The 17806-nt window shown below is 37.7% G+C and overlaps 2 protein-coding genes and 2 pseudogenes across 2 annotated transcripts; 1 reads left to right on the forward strand and 3 right to left on the reverse strand.

Annotated features, from left to right (window-relative positions):
* The first annotated feature begins 295 nt into the window (after positions 1 to 295).
* On the forward strand, positions 296 to 955 carry LOC148295924 (uncharacterized). The gene has a single exon (XM_088250645.1). The coding sequence runs from the start codon at positions 296 to 298 to the stop codon at positions 953 to 955; it is 660 nt and encodes a 219-aa protein (XP_088106771.1).
* Positions 956 to 3546: 2591 nt separating this feature from the next.
* On the reverse strand, positions 3547 to 4231 carry LOC148295925 (ubiquitin carboxyl-terminal hydrolase 24-like; annotated as a pseudogene).
* A 2208-nt stretch (positions 4232 to 6439) lies between these two features.
* Positions 6440 to 9145, reverse strand: LOC148295926 (wall-associated receptor kinase-like 2; annotated as a pseudogene).
* Positions 9146 to 12206: 3061 nt separating this feature from the next.
* On the reverse strand, positions 12207 to 16233 carry LOC148295927 (wall-associated receptor kinase-like 6). The gene is made up of 3 exons (XM_088250836.1): positions 15210 to 16233; positions 14875 to 15093; positions 12207 to 13700 (listed from the first exon to the last, which is right to left on the reverse strand). The coding sequence occupies exons 1-3, from the start codon at positions 16141 to 16143 to the stop codon at positions 12604 to 12606; spliced, it is 2250 nt and encodes a 749-aa protein (XP_088106962.1). The 5' UTR covers positions 16144 to 16233; the 3' UTR covers positions 12207 to 12603.
* Between the last annotated feature and the right edge of the window lie 1573 nt (positions 16234 to 17806).

Genomic DNA, 17806 nt, shown 5'->3' on the forward strand with positions numbered 1-17806 from the left:
CGAATCTCGTTGTCATATCTGATCAAAATCTTAGCATAGAAAATGGGTTGAAAAGAGTTTTTCCTAAGGCAGCACATGGTATTTGCTTTTATCACTTGAAAGGCAATATGAAAGCCTCATTTAAGTTGAAGAAGCGGGATCCGATATTGGGGTTTTTTGTGCGGGCAGCCAAGTCTTAGTAGAGTTCAATCGGTATTTCTCCATGATAAACAATGAGCGAGTGCAAACTTATCTAGTACGTGCAGGGCTCCATAAGTGGTCTCGAGCCCATTGTGACGGACAACGATATAATGTCATGACAACTAATATTGCAGAGTCCATTAATTCAGTTCTTCGTTTTTCAAGGATGCTTCCGGTGGTACATTTGATCGAAGAAATTAGGAATATGCTTCAGAATTGGTTTTATCAACGTCGAGATTTATCAATGAAATGTAAATCTATGTTGTGCCCTGATTTAGGGGAAAAGAAGTTGAGGAAGAGATTAGATGCTGCTTCAAGGATGAATGTGGTTAAAATCAATGATGTGGAGTATAATGTGCTTGATGGTGATATGAACGGTCTCGTGCACTTGCAAAACCATAGTTGTACGTGTAGAAAGTTTGACTTAGAGCAACTCCTGTGCAAGCATGCTATTGCGGTATGTCGACACTTGAAATTGAACCCATACTCATTTGCCTCTTCGTATTACACTCGAGCTACATGGGCAGCTGCATATGCTGAATCCATTTATCCTGTACCACCTCAAGGGACATGGGTTATTCCCGAAAATGTCCAAAATGTAAATCTCCTCCCTCCTATTTCAAAGGTTATGCCGGGTCGTCGTAAGACACAAAGAATATCTTCTAAAGGAGAGGACTCACGAGAAAGAAAATGCTCAAGGTGCAGTGTGAAGGGCCACTATCGAAGTACATGCAAAGAAGCTATCCCCGTCACTAACAAGAAGAAGATCATTTAGATGTTACAATTGTTTAGTTTGTATGTCTCATTCCATTAAGTAGGGATCTTTGCTACCTAACTTTATGTACAATTTGTGATCCTAACATGTCGCTGTTTTTGTTTTTGGAAATAGGTATCCTTATAGGTACCCAATTGTATAGATCATGATGCAGCTATTTGTAACATTTATTGAATGTGCATGTATGATGTTATGTGCATGATTGGTGTAGAAACGTAAAGTAGGTGGCTAGAAACTTAAATTGAATTGTGGTGCTATATAAGGGCAGTGGAATAAAGAGGCAATACTAAGAATTCATAGTCTTAACTACAATTTGTTTGTCAAGACAGACATGAAGAAAAAAAGAAGAAGTGCTAAGACTGCAATAGAGCAGCGATAGGAACACAATAAAAGGGCAATAAGAAGGCAATATGTAAACCTGGAAGTCCAACTTCAGCTTTATAATTGTCAAGACAGAGGTGAAAAAGAGTTAAGACAACAATAGAGGTACAATAGGAAAGCAATATAAGGGCAATAAGAAGGCAATACTTAAACTTGATTCAAATATGATGTGCAATCCTGGGAGCAGAATGTGCTGTGCAGAACAGTCAACTTGACAGAATATACTGTACTTCCTCAGAGCAAACCAGATGTTGAGCCTTATATCTTTGGAAATATATGGATGTTAGCTTTCTGTAGAATTTTACGGTTCGTGATTCGGACGTGTGTGGAGAGAGTTGTGGCCGTTTTAGTACAGACAATTCGGGCAGAATGTGTTCTGCGGGTTTTGCAAAATAATCTTTTTGAAGTTCAATCCTTGGAGTTTAATTTGTGTCAATCACATTTGGGAAGTGTCTACAAGGATGTGGAGTTATTTTCTAAGGTCTGATCTTATTTTCTGAAAACACGTTACACTTTTTTCCAGTTTATTTATATGTTTGTGGTTTATTACACCTGTTGCAACCCATTTAATGTGAAAGAAGTTAGATTGAGATATTTTAGAAGTTAACTTCTGATCGGTAAAATGTTGTAACAAATAGGTTAACAATCTTCTGTATTATTCTGAGTTCGCCAATATTTTCATGGACCAAGGAAAGAAGAAACCTAGAACACCTCAGGAGTAATTACCAAAGGGTTAAATTTGCATTGTTTAGTTTCTTCTCTGTCTAATGTAAATATTTATGTCAGCATGTCTATATTCTACTTTCTATTTTAAGTTGCCTAGTGAAACTATTTTTGTTTTTCAGACAAGAAGATGCTCATGAGTTCCTTAGCTTCATTATGGATCAGATGCATGATGAATTACTTAAGCTTGAAGGACAACCCTCGAGTATTAATGGGCTCAAATCATCTCTAGTATCTTCTGCAGAAGAAGATGAATTGGAGACGGTTGGCCCTAAGAATACATATGTAGTAACCAGGACACAGAGTTTTGTTCCTTCAGAATTAAGTGATATTTTTGGAGGACAATTGTATTTTTATTGCTTTTTTCTTGCTTGTCTATTGTCACTTTATTGCTTGTTTATTGCTATTGTATTATTTTTTTATTGCATGTTTGCTACCACTTCATAATTCTATTTTTATTGCTTGTCTATTGTCACTTTATTGCTTGTTTATTGCTATTGTATTGTTTTTGTATTGCATGTCTACTACCACTTCATAATCTATGTTCCATTACTTTCATATTGCTTTTGTATTGCTTTTTGGTTGGCTTTCTTAATTAATATAATTTGTTGCAGGGAAAGCAACTTTAAGTTTGATTTATAAAAAGGACGTAACGTCCTTAATGGAATCACATTCTTACAATAATAAATAATCAATAAAAAAGCAATAATGGAATCACATTCTTACACCAATAGCTGAACACAAATCAATCATGTTGAAGAGATACATATACGGTGCTTATTGTACCTTATTTATATGATAATGAATAATGATATGGCATTTTCCTTTACAAAATAAACTTACGCTAGTGTTTTCTTTTACAAAATATCCTTATAAGTTCCTTCACAAGACAGACTTGAAAAAACAGGTGATAAGAAACAAATATAAGTGCAATAACCAGGCAATACCACAACACTAAAATGGCAATACGATGACAATACAAATGCAATAGGGGAGCAATACAAAAACTCCACATTCCCACTATAATTTCATTCCACATTCCCACTATAATTTCATAATCTACAACATATTACAAAAAGGACACGACGTCCTTAATGGAATCACGTTTTATACTCCTACATCATCAAAATACCCTCGAGCAAGGAATGGGTGGAGAGGCTTCTGTAAAAGTTGAGGATGTAAAAGATGTTCTTGACTTGAAGGTGGATTAGTTACTGGCCAAAGGCTTCTTAGGAAATTATTTTCCTTTCGCAACTCTCCAAGAGCTAACCCAGCCTGAGGGAAAAAACAGAGTCAGAGATACATAGGCATAACCAGTGACACTTGAGTACATTATGAACGCCAGAGAACTCAGATAAATCACCAACATAATTGTCCTTCATAGATTAGGCCTAACTCTATCTCAGCACCTTAAATTTTGTTATTTGCAAATAGCAATTCTACTAAAACCACGTAAATGCAAAGTAATCGAGTAAACAAAAGAAACCTTAGGCACTTTGCGAGTTCTCAATTCCTGCAGAAGCTGAACAAAAGGAGAATAGGATAGAAGAGCCTGTAGCATTGCATTGAGAAAGCACAGATTCCCTGAATTGATTAAACCACGAGGCAACAAGACCGTAGAAACTGTAACAGGCCCATTCAAACACTTCTGTAGTTCCCCCTTTACCTTAGAAGCTGATAAATCATCAACACGACCATTCTGCTCTCTGTTCTGCAATTCCAGACTTGGAAATTGATTGGAGAGACCACCTTCGTTATTGAATAAAGGTAATGAAGCTACATCAATATTATCCGTTGTCGCCTCTTTCACGCCATTACTATGGGCATAACCATTTTTATAATTATCAGTACATCCATTCTCTGTAGGAGTAGTTAAAGATGCTGGTAAACTATCATTTGCTGCTTTTACAGCCTCCACTTCATTCTGTTTATTAAGTGAACTTAAAGGCTGAACTTTGCTGAGCCCCTTCACAGAATTTTGTGGTCTACTTGATTCACCATTACATCACCTGAAGATATTTTAGTACCAAAATATATAGACCCAAACTGCAATAGATTCTTTTCCACAGGCTTTTCAGTCTTCCCAGGTGATTGCTTTTGCAGCAATGACCTGGTCTTGTCTTCAGAGAATGACCCAAAAACGAAAAGCTGCAAACAAGGAATAACAACAAAATTTAGCAGGTTTTATAGCACAGCGAAGAGAAAAATCCCACGCCAATTAACATTAGTATTTCAAAATCACATAATTAACCATTAAGACTTGAACGGTGCAAAAGATGGAACCTACAAAGCATCGTCATCATTAAAAATTTCTGACTAAGCATGTTTCAGAAAATGTAGAGGTAGTTAAAATTGCTTTGAGGGAACAAAATCAGACTGGGAAGGAGTGAGATTATGCATGACAGAGAATGATAGAACAGGAAACATACAAGGTCGTTAAAAGTATAAAGAAAATAAACTGCATTTATTTAGGGAGCATAGTTGCACTACTTTTGGTTCAGAATGTTGGTGGTGATAATATTTAAAAAAAGGCAATGTCTAAGAAACGAACAGAACGAAAACAACATGTAATTGCATCCATGAGGAGAAAAGGCATGGAAGACTTACATCAGATTTATTTTGCGTGGGGCAACTGTTGCAACAAGGTCTTTGGTATTTGGCCGCTCCCTGGGTTCATATTGCAAACATCGTGAGGCAAGATCAAAAACCACAGTCGCTTGTTCAGTGGAAAAATTTCCCTCCGGGTGTGAATCCATTAAGAGAATAATGTTTTTTTCCACGAATCATATCAAGAGCCTGCAACACAAACATAAATTATAAAAGGAGATTCTGTAATCCAAAGTCAGCCTACATAATTATTTATTAAAAACTAAAAGATCATCCATCCAAAGGGCCCCTTATTGCCGAGTACTAAAGACTTCCGAGTAAGAGGCATTTGAACAAACAACTCCTCTATTACCAATTTACCATACAGTGTATGGACTTCCGCATAACTCATTGGCAGAAGCACTGCACTTTAATTTTTACAGACCATGGGTCCATTCCAAACTGACTGAGTGGAGAACAAGGGCATGACATGTTAAAATACTCACATTAGTAGGAGGGATGTGTTTCTCACTGAGAAGATCCAAAAGGATAGTCCCAAAGTTGAAGATAACACTTTCCGGAGTCACCCTTCCTGCAGCATACACATATTATAGTTGGTAGGGAAGTCAAAGTAATTCATAAAGCCAAGAAGGACTCTTCATAAAACATAATCTCCATGCGGCGTGAAAATTATCACATTATATCATGTTATGGAGAAAAATATTTCTTACACAAACTAGCAAGGGCATTTCACAAAACTTTCAAAACAAAGACCAAGGCTTACCTGCTTCCAATAGTCTTACTCATTGCCTCACTATGTGTTCAGTTTACCATCTCAAGGTATCTCACATTACTATTTTTATTTAAAAACAGCCTTATGTCTGCTAACACAATCAAAAACCTTACATACTACAGAAACATCAAACTCAGTTATTGATGAGTACACTAATATGTTAACGCCACATAAATAAATAAATATCATAATAGCAGTTTCAATTATGTATTTATTGGCATGGAATTTTAAAAAATCTTCCAATTACATGATTCTCAATCTTCTTAATTTTTTTCAGCATAAAACTTAGTAACGACGTTCTGCCAACTCTTACGACAACCTTAAGACATACCAATTTGCATCCAGCTACATCAGAGAACTCACCCCCGTCTCTGGAACTTCTTGGAATTTGGATTTGGACCTTCCGAAGTCCATAGGCCCACCAAGCCCACCAGGTCCTCCGGGAACACCTCCCGCTAGCCGGAAAAGGAGGAACAATCCCGCAAAGGAGCAGAGGAGAAGAGAAAGACGTCGATTGAAGACATGAAAAGAGAGGGAACTGAGAGATTGTTAAAGGGAGAGAGCATTTAACGAAGAAACCCATTCCACCTTCAAGAACCCCCTCAACAAACCCTAACATTGACTGCAGAGAGAGAACGAGAGAGTGCTGCTTAGGTTTTCGTGATAAAGGGAGAAAGAGAGTGGTGGTGGTCGATGGAGAGAGAAAGCGCTGAGAGAGGAAGCGAGAACCGTGAGAGAGAGCTGAGACAGAGAAGTGTTAGGTCGGCAATCAACGGCCAATAACTCCATAATAGATATGTTTTTATAGGGAGGGCATTTAGGTAATTTCACGTCCCTAAGTGATTATATCTGAATAGAATTTGTAACGTGATCATTTTTTAATACAATTTGTAAAAAGTGATTATATCTGTATATTTCCCTTTTTTATACCTTCTAAAATTTGTAAGAATAAAGAACCAAACATCAAATATTGTCAAACTTTTGGGGGGGTCCAGGCCCCTTCAGGCCTTCACATACCTCCACCACTTCCTTCCATTCAAAGTCAAGCATCTTCTGGCAAGGTTAGCAACAGGGACGGACCCACAGTGGGGTCAATGGGGTCAAACGACCCTATGGACTCCATGAACGCAAGGTAGAAGGTCCCTTTGAAATGGTATGTGACCCCATGAATGGGTGAAAGAGGAAGCTGCAGAACCTGAGGAAGAAGAAGCTGAACAGGGGATCTGTTTTTCTTTTTAAAAGAAGCTGACCAAAACGGCGTCGTTTTGGCCCAGCTTCTAATTTTTTTTTAAAAACCGCTGACGCCAAAACGGCGTCGTTTTGGAGAAGCCCAGATAATTTTTTTTATAAAATGCGCTGGCCAAAACGCCGTCGTTTTGGACCAGATGCAACGAATTTTTTTTTAAAAGACCTGGCCAAAACGACGTCGTTTTGGTCCAGGTCTTTGAAAAAAAAAAAAAAAACATATTGTATAACAGACCCTCTTCGACCAGACATACCCTCAGAGCTCCAAAACCCCCCATTTCCTAAACCTCAAACCTAAATCCCCAATCTCCACCTCCCACAAACCTTTAACCCTCTCCCTCCCCCACCAAGCCTTTAAGCCCCAACTCCTCCATTGCCGCCGCTTCCAAAGGCTTGCCTCCGCTTTCAATGTTATTTTAATCTTTAAAAAAAATTTGAACTTTTACACTATGACCCTACGAGCTAAGAATCCTGGGTCCGTCCCTGGTTAGCAATTAACTTGATCTCTGTTTCAGAACCCTCCATCAAAACTCGAGCATCAAGTATGTCAAATAGACGATCTTCCTGCATTGAAATATTAAAATATGTGGCAAGACTTCTAAATTCTTGATCTTCTACTTCTGTCCACCTTGTTATTGCATAAATTGGTTTTTGTCCCGTCAAAAGCTCAACAAGGACAACACCAAAGCTATAGACATCACTTTTTTCCGTGAATTGGCTAGATTGGAAATATTCAGGGTCCAAGTAAACAAATGTCCCATGCACATGTGTGTTGAGGTGAGTTTGGTCAATCAAGTTCCAAAATCAGCAACTTTTGCTCTATATTTTGTTGGAAACACAATAATTAGTGACTAATAAAAATGATTATATATCAACAATATATAAATACCAATGAAATTGAATTTATAACAAATTGTAATTTGAAATACAATAAACAATAAATAAATGAAACTGACTTGGATTTGAGATAAAGGCTTGCAGATTTGATGCAATGTTCTAAAGACAGTAATTTCACCCATTCTCGATGCTTGAAGTTCTACAGGTGACTGCCTTCCCAGGATTTAACTATTTATATTCTAAGCTCTAACACTAGGACTTAGAATCTAGCGAACTTTGATTATTTTCCTCTCAAACAATAGACTTTTGAAACCTTATCAAAAGAGTCACAACTGTTAAAAAATAGTTAATTAAACTAATTTGAATTAATTAAAAATTATTAATTCGAAACTAAAAAAATAATTTAAATATAAAGTGCCCCAAGGCCCAAAGATCCATCTTAATTTGAAGCCCAATTGGCTTCTACTTGGCTCAACTTTCAATTACTAAGTGTGGGACTACCACAGTTATAAAAACTTCACTTTTTCTTCTTTCTACCAATGTGGAACAAGAGTCCTTGAATTTCATTCAAACTTCCAACGTATTTTTCATCTAAGAGTATGTTGGTCGACTTGATGTCGCAGTGATAAATGGGAACGAAAGCTGCAGAGTGCAAGTACGAAACTGCTGGTGGATATAATGGGAAAGGGTTCCGTTTAATATGAATTCATAAACCAAAAGTGGAACTTCAGTCTCCAAACAACAACCCAACAGTTGAACCACATTTCTGTGTTGATTCGTGAAAGAATTACAACCTCATTGATGAAATCTGAAAGTTTGCCGTTGTCCACTATTTTAGACTTTTTCACAGCAACAATTCTTCCATCAGCCAGCATACCTTTGTGAACAGTACCTTGACCTCTCAGGCCAAGAATCCTATTCATGCTAAAATCGTCGGTGGACTTCTCATTAACTTCACCCGATGATAATTGTTTTTCTAACAACAAACCACCATATTTCGTTGGAAAAACATTTTCTTGCGCCTGATGTCTCTCTGTTTCCTTATGACTTTGTATGCCCACCATGCACAAAGATAAGTAGTAACAATAGTCCAATGCTAGTTCCAAGACCTACATAATTATGCAAACACATTTGTATACCTGTAAAATGAAAGGAGAATAAGTATATATAGGAAAGCATATATTTACCTAAAAGAATATGCCTAAGTTTGGTTGACCGAGAGGTTGGAGGCCTGTTTCTGAAGTAGCATGAATACTCACCCCTAGCATAAAACTCACAGGTAGCGCCAGTTATATTTGAGTGGAGCATATGTTACCCCCAACAATATTCTCACATAAAGCATTACTAATGTTCCATGGCCGAAAAAAAAACCTAATTTTGGAGAGTCAGCATTATATAACACTCCTTAAGGACCTTGCATTCATCAATATCTGAAATGGAATATATTAGCCAACGCCAAAGGAAAACGAAAAACATAAGAATTATATTTCTATATGGATATTACTTGCCTCCTTCCCTGGAAGGAGATTCTCCTACTTGGTGCATATCATAGTTTGACGCATTTGCAAAAATAATTCATCAAAAACACAAAAAGAAAAACTTCTACACACATGTCATACCGCCATTGACAAAAATGTAGGAGTTCCTACTTACAAAGTAAGAGATAAGTATTTTCCTTTATGTATTCATTACTATTTATAAATAAAGTGCAATTATCAAACGAAAAATAAAATTAGTTCAGATCAAGCATTTTGTGTACATAGCTCAATTGTGGATCTGATATTTTTCTGAATAATGAGGACAAGTTGTTCGATGAAATGCCTCAAGAAACTAAGGAAAGGACAAGCAATGTTTGACGGTTCATTCTCTTCCGTTTAATATTAATTAAGAAAAAGTCGAATGGACAATAACAATTGACATGCTTGGAGAAGATAGGGACTTCCTTCAAAGCCGAATGGACAATAACAATTGACCGTTGAAGGATTATTGTCTGTCATTAGACATAAAGCAATAGGGTCTTGTGACAAGACCCGCCCCGAATTCCTCGAAACTCGAGACGAATCCTGTGGAAATTCCGACATCACACCGATGCCGGGTCCACTAACTAAAAATTTAGCCTCTTTTCCAAATTAAAGGAAAAGAGCACGAGACTTTCTACCGAAATTTCGGCAAAGTCTCCCTTATAAATTGAACATTCCCCAAAAATTTCAACCTGCATAAAACACATTTAACAATACCAACCTGCAGCATGCACAATATAATCTCATGCAAATCATCTAATTGGCCTCCGGCCTTCAAATGGTTCGAAACAAAACCAGAAAAGTTCTTAAGTCGAACAATGCATAAACCAAACAATTAATGATCTCAATAAATCGGATTCAAATCCAATAATCCCCATCAAAATCCAATCACATACACAGAATCAATCAAACCTTTTACACACAATAAAATTCGCGGCTGCACCTAGGGGGAGACCCCAGGCTGCCTACATACCTTTGGACAAGGGATCAAGCCACACGTAGTTCTCATCATCAATAGTCACAACTCCGATAATAGAAAATTATTTACAACCGAACCAACTATACATTCAGATCTATTACAATTCTAAATCCGATAAAAACACATTGAAACATTATCACTTTCTTCCCACTGCATCGTATTAAGAAGACATCACAGGCTTGGACTAACTCCGACGGGCCTGGGCAAAATAAATCATCCGAAGGGCTTGGACAAACTCCGACGGGCTTGGGCAAAATAAATAATCTGAAGGGCTTGGACAAACTCCGATGGGCCTGGGCAAAATAAATCATCCGAAAGGCTTGGACAAACTCCGACGGGCCTGGGCAAAACAAATCAATCTCCGAAGGGTTTGGGCAAACTCCGACGGGCCTGGGCAAAATAAATCAATCTCTGAAGGGCCTGGGCAAACTCCGACGGGCCTGGGCAAAATAAATAATCCGAAAGGGCTTGGACAAACTCCGACGGGCCTGGGCAAAATAAATAATCCGAAAGGCTTGGGCAAACTCCGACGGGCCTGGGCAAAATAAATCAATCTCCGAGGGGCCTGGGCAAACTCCAACGGGCCTGGGCAAAATAAATCAATCTCCGAGGGGCCTGGGCAAAATAAATCAATCTCCGAAAGGCCTGGACAAACTCCGACGGGCCTGGGCAAAATAAATTCTCAAACATAAAACCCACAACCGGGGAGGTACCTAAGGTAGTGCTAATAACACTCAAATTAACATTCTAAGTACCCCAAACAAAATCAACAAATATAGCACTTTCTCAATTATTGTAAATCTACACTCAAGATATTCAAAAATATCCAAACCCAAATATACAACACAAATACTTCATAATATATGAAATCCATTAATCAAATATATAATATATTTCAAATGAAATCATTAAAACAAAATACACAAACTTCCCACATTTGGTCAACTGGGCCCGCGGGGCCCACGACCTCCGTTTTACGATCCAAACGTTCCTATGGATTCCTCAAGGTTTAGGAAACATGTCCTACAAGTTTGGTTCAGATCGGACGATCGGATCGCTCACGATCGCACGATCGGACGGTTATCGTAAAACACAAACTTTAAGTTATTGAATCGGAACATCCGGGGCTCCGATTCACGATCCGTCGAATCCTCCACGATCCTAGGAATACCTAGATCAACATATATTAATTTGGAAGTGAACCAACGGTTCTAACATATCGAACCCGGATAACACACGATATGTAAAATCCGTTCGGGGTTCAAACTTTATCCGAATTGAGATCCGCGAATTCCTACACGCTCGTGACAATTAGGAGATCACATTGGGACAAGATGCCCCTCTGATACAGTGCCCATGCGCCGCCACACGCGCTGGCAGTGCGTGGGTTTCCAAAGCGATATCGCATCGCCGGAAAATCTTAGAATCTCGGGCCAAGACTCCTACCCTAGGTAATACACCTAATTTGGAGTCACTTTTGTTCTTGGACATACCCCAAAAAGTGACTGGAAGTGGCCGAAAATGGAGGTCGAAACCGGCAGATTTTTCTATCGCTTAATTGACTTCCAAAACTCAGAAATTCCTCCTATCCAACACAACCAGCAGCTAGAGCATGAAAAATAGTCTGAAATCTATACCTCACTCGTCGAAATCGGTGGCCGGACGACGGAGATTGAAGCCGGAGAAATTCTGTCAAAACCCACGGGATTCCGAGCGTTTTCCGGCGACTGGAGCTGCTGGCTACGGCAGAGGAGGGCTGGGGTTCGACGGCGGGGATGTGCTGGTCGTTTTGGGTCCGATCCCGGCCGGAGTGGAGGCCGGTGGTGGCGGCGGCGAAGGTGAACAGCCGCTGCGCTGTTCACAGGGGGGGCTCGCGACAGGAGGGAGAGAGAGAGAGAGAGAAATCTGGTTTTTAAAACCAGTTTTTGCAAAAATTCCAATTTTTGCCCCCCTTCAATTTTTGCTCGTATCTCTCTCATTATAACTCGGATTCGGGCCCGGTACGTGTCTACAAACTCGTTTCGACATGCTCTACGCAACAGTATAACCGGAAGTCCCAAATTCCATCCCAAATTTAAAATGACCTTTTTGCCCCTTTTTAAAATTACGTAAATATTTATTATTTTCAAAACCCTTAATTAATTCAAATCACTTTATTTTTATTGTTTATTTCAACTTATTTTCTCATTCAAATTTATTTCCTCCTAATTTAATTATTTTATTTCTTTTTTGGACCGGGATGTTACATCTTGAGTCATTATAAACTCTTAGAATTCTCAAGAACCCTCTCTCACCCTAAACAAACCAATGCTCATTCACTGAATCTTTACTTCTCAGATTATTACTGATAGTACGTAGCATACATTACCTTACAGAACATCATAATCTAAAACAACATATAATAGTGTACAGCATCAAATTAAACATATTTTACAAGACCCAAGTGTTTTAATTAACTTGTTTACCATGTCTCAGAAGACGATCGTCAAAATTCATCAGATGTTGAATTTGTGCCCGCATCCGAGGCTGACTCTGTTAAACACGAAACAACATCCAAACACTCATTTGTGTCGTTTATAGCAGATTAAACCCCATTGTAATTATGTTGAGCATTAGAAGATTTTTCAACCAACATTTGAATGGCCTCCAACTCCGCCGTGACCTCTCTCATAGTGGGGCGGTTCCTTCCATTCAAATCCAAGCACCTCTTTGCAAGGTTAGCAAAAGTTGTGATATCTGTTTTGGAGCCCTCCATCACAACCCTAGCATCAAGAATGTCAAATAGTCGGCCTTCCTCCATCGAAATAATGAAACAAGTGGCAAGACTTCTGTGTTCTTTTTCTTGTGACCCGGTTACTGCAAAAACTGGTTGTAGTCCGGTCAAGAGCTCAACTAGGACAACTCCGAAACTATAGACATCACTTTTCTCCGTAAATTGGCTTGATCGGAAGTATTCAGGGTCCAGGTAACCAAATGTGCCGTGTACAACGGTGGTCAAGTGTGTCTGGCCAATCACAATTGATCTTGAAGTTCCAAAGTCAGCAACTTTTCCTGTGTATTTCTCATCTAAGAGTATGTTGGTAGATTTGATGTCTCTGTGATATATAGGAAACGAAGCTGCACCATGTAAGTACGACAGAGCTCCTGCAATTTCTGTTGCAATTCGTAACCGCATTTTCCATGTAAGTGGAAAGTCTTCATTCTGCTCATGAATATAGTCGGAAAGGGTTCCATTCGGTATGAATTCGTAAACTAAGAGTGGAACTTCCGTCTCTAAACAACAACCCAAAAGTTGAACAACATTTCTGTGATTGATTTGTGAAAGAATCACAACCTCATTGATGAATTCTGAAAGTTGACCTTCATCTATTATCTTAGACTTCTTTACCGCAATGATTCTTCCATCTGCAAACATTCCTTTGTAGACGGTACCTTGGCCTCCTTGGCCAAGAATTCTATCAATGTTGAATTTGTCAGTGGACTTCTCCAACTCCTCTGATTTGAACAACTTGATTTTCTCAACATTGATTTCACCTGATGATAATTGTTGTTGTAACAATAAACCACCGTTTCGTTTGAAAAACTTTTCCTTGCGTTTAATGTTTTTCCTTTTTTTTATGACTTTGTATGCATACCATGCACCCACGAGTAGCAACAATAGTCCTGGACCCATGAAAACACCTGCATATATAAATATACTTGGAATTACTTTTTCTTCCGAATTACTTTTTTATTTAAGATGTGGGATAAAAAATTAAAAAATCAAAAAAAAAGTTACAGCATTCTCCAACAAAGTGAAATCCGAATGTCATTATTTTGAGGAAAGCTTGCTTTCATAATTAAAAGAAATAGAAAATTAGATAGAGATTTTCTGTTTAAACCCCCACTTCTCTTTGTTCACCCCATATTCTAAGTTCACCCCAGCTTCTAATTAAAATTTTCACAATTTCTAAGAAAACCCCACTATTTTCTCAAACTACCCCTAAATACACACTCAGCAAAAAAATAAAAATAAATAAAACTCATCAACCTCACACCCCACACCCAACTGTCTTACTGCTCACCACTCTCACTTAAAGTTTATCTCAATTTCACATTACTTAAAAGAGATAAAAACAGTGTTGTCAAATGTGTAGCCGTATTATTTTATTATTATTATTATTATTATTTTAAATTGAGAATAAACTAGTTGGTTTTGAGAGAGAAATGTTGACAAAGCTAAATTGATATGTAAGTTGCCATCATCAAACATGAAGAGTGGTGGGGTGTGTGTATAAATGTACTAGGTTAAGCATTAAGTTGGATGAGTTTTTTTGTCTTTTTACACAATTATAAAAAACTTAAGAGCTTAATCATTTAAGTATTAGAGTGAAGAAAGAAAAGTGTGGGGTTTAAATAGAAAAACTCAATTAGATACTAACCCAAAATGTGTAGCTGATTTAAAACCCTTTTTTGGGTTTATATCTATTTTGAATTAATGGCCATGATGAATGTGTTAGATGATTTTTTGAGCTAGATAGGTTGACTTTTCTGAATGTCTATTTTACCCCCAATTATATCCCCCTTTTTTTCCCATATATATATTTGATGTATATGAGGTACGTATGATTTTTTATTCTAGCCATAAGTGTTTAAAAGTCAAATTCAAAATTTAAGAGTAACAATATTAATGATTTTTTATTCTAGCCATAAGTGATTAAAAGTACGTACTTTTTATTTGTTTTCATTATTTATCTTCAAGGCCAAAATAGCCATAGAATATAAATAATAAATGCAATTGAGCCTAGATTCGATAAGTATATACTACATGGGTCTTTATTAATAATAATGAACTCTAAACAGTATAAGAGCATACCTAAAAGAACATTTCTGATTCGATAGGCCCGAGGCGGCTTTGGCTCGTCGTAGCAACGGAAACCACTATTGTCACCAAAAAAGTCACATGTAGTTACATTTGAGTTGCATGTAAAACCACCAACGAAATTCTTACATATAGGACCACTGGCATTCCATGAAGCTAGCACCATTACATAAAGATCATCCATACACCGATTAAGCTTGCATTCATCAACATCTGAAATATAATAACAGAAAGACAAATGAACATGATGATGAATGGTGAAGTTGGCTCATTCCAGAACGAAGCTTTGGATAACGGAATGGAAGGGTTTTAATTAATTACATACGTACCTTGACAAGGATGGAGAAGATAAGGATTTCCTTCAAAGCCCCCAGGACAGAAGCAATGAACGCTTGACTGATTGTATGTTGAAGAAGTAGTGGCATTATATATTTCGCAATAGGGTGTTGAGTCGTTATTAAAGAAATTTCCATCATACTGATCTACTTGTCTTCCAATAAATCCTTCAAATGCTTTGTGTGAAGTGTTGTCTAAGCTGATGTTCCATTCCAGCACCACGGGAACTCTGTCCATTCCTTGGATAGCTCTGTAGCTTGATAAATTGTTCAAAAACCAATCTTGGTCAACAAGAAATGCATAGTTGCAACCATCAATTTGATCTCTTTGCTGTATCTCAGTAGTGAAAACGCTGATATTTGGAGGAATGGTAGTTTGGCAACAGTTAGTTCCAAAGGTACCGCAGCGATAAGTAGCACTATCTGTACTCTGATCGTCACAAGTTGAACTGCATCCACGAACAACATTCTCATCTGATGTTATGTTAGCAAGACGGCCGCAGCTGACTGCAGTGAACATGTTTTTTCTGTCCAAGTACACAAAAGGGCTTCCCGTCAAATTTGGGGCTTGGCGAGTTTCCTTTCCCTTGCAAGCACCGAAGAAAGTAACAGGGCTTTTAACCTGAAGGGTGCCATCAATAGAAATGTTGAGCACCTCCATTTGAGCGCGCCTCAAGAAAGGCTTGTGCCCAGTAGACGCGTTGCAGTCTATCTGAAACCATTCATTAAAGTAACAATCTTTGTTTGGTCCAACGCCGAAAGGGTAAGGGATGCTGACATTAATTCCGCAGTGCGTCGTGCAATTATGCTTTGCTATAGGCGGAGCTAATTCTGATGATGACGCTGGTTTGGTTTCGGTAACTACGCTGCACCAAAACAACAAAACGAACATGATCACATGATGATGAACTAGCAATTGCATTGACATTATTAATTCCTCTGCTCCTCTTTCTCTCTATATATGATATCTGACCTTAGTTGGTTGCATGGAGCGTTTCTGTAGAGAAGGTACCTTTTATATAGGGCTCGGGAGTTTCCAAAGAAAAAAAAAAAAAGGCAATAACAACTACTTATGGTAGAAATTTAATAGCGCAAAAGTAAAAGGGTTACAAATCAAATTTTGAATAAATGGGGGACTGACAGGACATTGCTTTGAAATTTCTCGTTCATTTCTCAGAATTCATTTAGTAATCTCCTAGCTTAGACTTTTTGATTAGTTTGACCGGGACGTTGCCAATATCCTTATTGCTTGAAATTGCTCCTTCATTCCTCAAAATAATTTAGTAACCCTCTAGCTTGGACTTCCTAATTATTTTACTGAGAGCCCGTTTGATAACTATTTCAATTTTAATTTTTTGTTTTCATTTTTTGTGCTAGAGTATAGAGGAAAATAAGAGTGAGAATGGGAGTTAGGATGAGATTGAGAGAGAGAATGAAGATAACACCATTTCAATCTCTCATTCTCTCTCAAATAGATTTAGGAAGTGAAAACAAAGTGAAAACAATTTCAAATAGATTTCATAATTTTGTTTTTTGTTTTCAATGTTGAAATATGACAGGGACGTCACTGCCGCTCCTAGGACTAGGTCTGCAGCGTCACCATCGTCACCCTAAATAGTCACAATATTAATTAATATTGTAGCTGCCATATTTGACTGATAACATATATATGGACTAGGAACAACATATCAACTTGATATTACCTTGCAATTAGTCCCAATGCGAATTATGATGTTACATGTCTTTCAAATCAATCAGAAAGTCACGTTAATTCGTTTAAATGTGGGTCAACCCCAAATCCTAGTTACTAGAATCTATTAATAGGGAGAAACTTTCATATAACAGGGATAACACTTTTTGCTATTTCCGATTAATAACACAACACTACTACAAAAAAGGCAATAGACGACGGGAATTTACCGTCGAGTAGCCGGTTTTCAAAGCGTCGAGAAATCAACTGACATCTTTTCAAAAACAAAACCATGACGATAAATCCCCGACGTTGTGAAATTATACAACGTCATGCACAAAAAACAACCGACGTCTTAATAAGGAAAATGAGCGGAAAAAATCGACTGGAATAAGAATACACGACCCTTTTCAAATATCAACGCCGTTTAAAAAGTACAAATATGACGTAGTTTGATAAAATACTGCTGTAAAAATGACATACCACGACAGTAATTTAAAAGAACTCGACGTTTTCAATGACCCTAGAACGGCTCAGTTTTCTTTTCACGTCGACTACCAAACAACGGATGACGTTATAAATATATACTACGACACATATGCTTACAGAACCGTCGTTATTAGTCATCTTCCCACTTCCTTTGTTTAATAAAACATGACGTGGTAAACCATTATTAACGAGGTAAATATGAACGTCATGCAAAAACAAAAACCGACGTCTAACTAAAGAAATGAGCCAAAAGAATCGACTGAATTAAGAATACACGATCCTTTTCAAGGATCAACGCCGTTTAAAAGCCCCAAATATGACGTAGTTTGATAAACTATTGATGTAAAAAAAAAAAAACAAAATATATATATATATATATATACTACGACAGTAATTTAAAATAAATCGACGT

This window comes from Prunus avium, chromosome 3, assembly GCF_965620075.1.
Source record: "Prunus avium chromosome 3, drPruAviu1.hap1.1, whole genome shotgun sequence".
Classification (NCBI taxonomy): Eukaryota; Viridiplantae; Streptophyta; class Magnoliopsida; order Rosales; family Rosaceae; genus Prunus; species Prunus avium.